The sequence below is a fragment of the Corvus brachyrhynchos genome, unplaced genomic scaffold (assembly GCF_000691975.1).
Source record: "Corvus brachyrhynchos isolate BGI_N302 unplaced genomic scaffold, ASM69197v1 scaffold68, whole genome shotgun sequence".
Taxonomy (NCBI): Eukaryota; Metazoa; Chordata; class Aves; order Passeriformes; family Corvidae; genus Corvus; species Corvus brachyrhynchos.
This window is the reverse complement of record NW_008240039.1, coordinates 3079669-3080510: the sequence shown is the minus strand read 5'-3', so window position 1 is coordinate 3080510 and position 842 is coordinate 3079669. Positions and strand designations below refer to the sequence as shown.

At 45.2% G+C, this 842-nt stretch overlaps 1 protein-coding gene across 2 annotated transcripts in view; it reads right to left on the bottom strand.

Annotated features, from left to right (window-relative positions):
• The window catches only part of PRDM16 (PR/SET domain 16), a 291370-nt gene extending 291019 nt beyond the window's left edge, over positions 1 to 351 (bottom strand). For both annotated transcript variants that reach the window (XM_017744088.1, XM_017744089.1), the window contains exon 1: positions 96 to 351. In XM_017744088.1, the coding sequence (XP_017599577.1) occupies positions 96 to 132 (37 nt within the window). In that variant the 5' untranslated portion in view covers positions 133 to 351. The remainder of the gene's footprint in view (positions 1 to 95) is intronic.
• Between the last annotated feature and the right edge of the window lie 491 nt (positions 352 to 842).

Below are 842 nucleotides of genomic sequence, written 5' to 3'. Positions count from 1 at the left end.
GGGCGAGAGGGGCTCAGCCCCGCGCAGCCCCCCGCCCGGCTCCGTGCCCCCGGCCCCGCCGCCGGTACGCGGAAGAAGGGAGAGAAAGGACCTACTTTTGGGCAGTTTTCTCGCCCTCGCCTTGGATCTCATCGTGTCGGCGTGTGGATTCCTCTCCTCCTCCTTGAGCCCAGAAGCAGCTACACACTATCTTCATCTCCCCAGCATTGTCAGTTTGGACACCTTCGCACATGCGCACAGAGCATTCAATCTGACACCCTCACCAGGGCCAAAAAAACTTTCCAATGTATTCATCATCATCGGGCTGGTTTGGTCCTTTTTTTTTTTTCCCTTTTTTTTTTTTTTTTTGTCCTATCCTCTTCCTCAGACCACTTATCTCTGCCCCCTCCTCTCTGCCGGCACCATCACAGCCTTCCCCTGATCTGCCCCTTTAAGAAAAATCAGCCCTCTCCGCTCCTAACCCTCCGCACACTGACCTTACACACTGGACAATATTTAAGGATCAAGGTGCCATCCTATAAAGAGGTGATTATTATTATATTATTATTATTACTACTAAATAGCAATGCTCTAGAGAAAGTTTATTAGCAGTTGTCATCTTGTAAACGTTCCTAGTTTAGACATGCTTTTGTTTTTAATCTGAAAAATATTTACTTACGTAACTTTTTAACCAGTGTCTGTCTTTATTTTCTTTCTGCTTGTTTTTTTACCCTTTTTTTTTTTTTTTTCCTTCCTCACCCTCTTCTGCTCAGGGGGGGTTGCCTAACTTTAAAAAATAATAACTTTTAAAATAACAGAACTCGCGCTGTTGTGTTTTGTCGGTATTTCTCGGGTTTCTACCA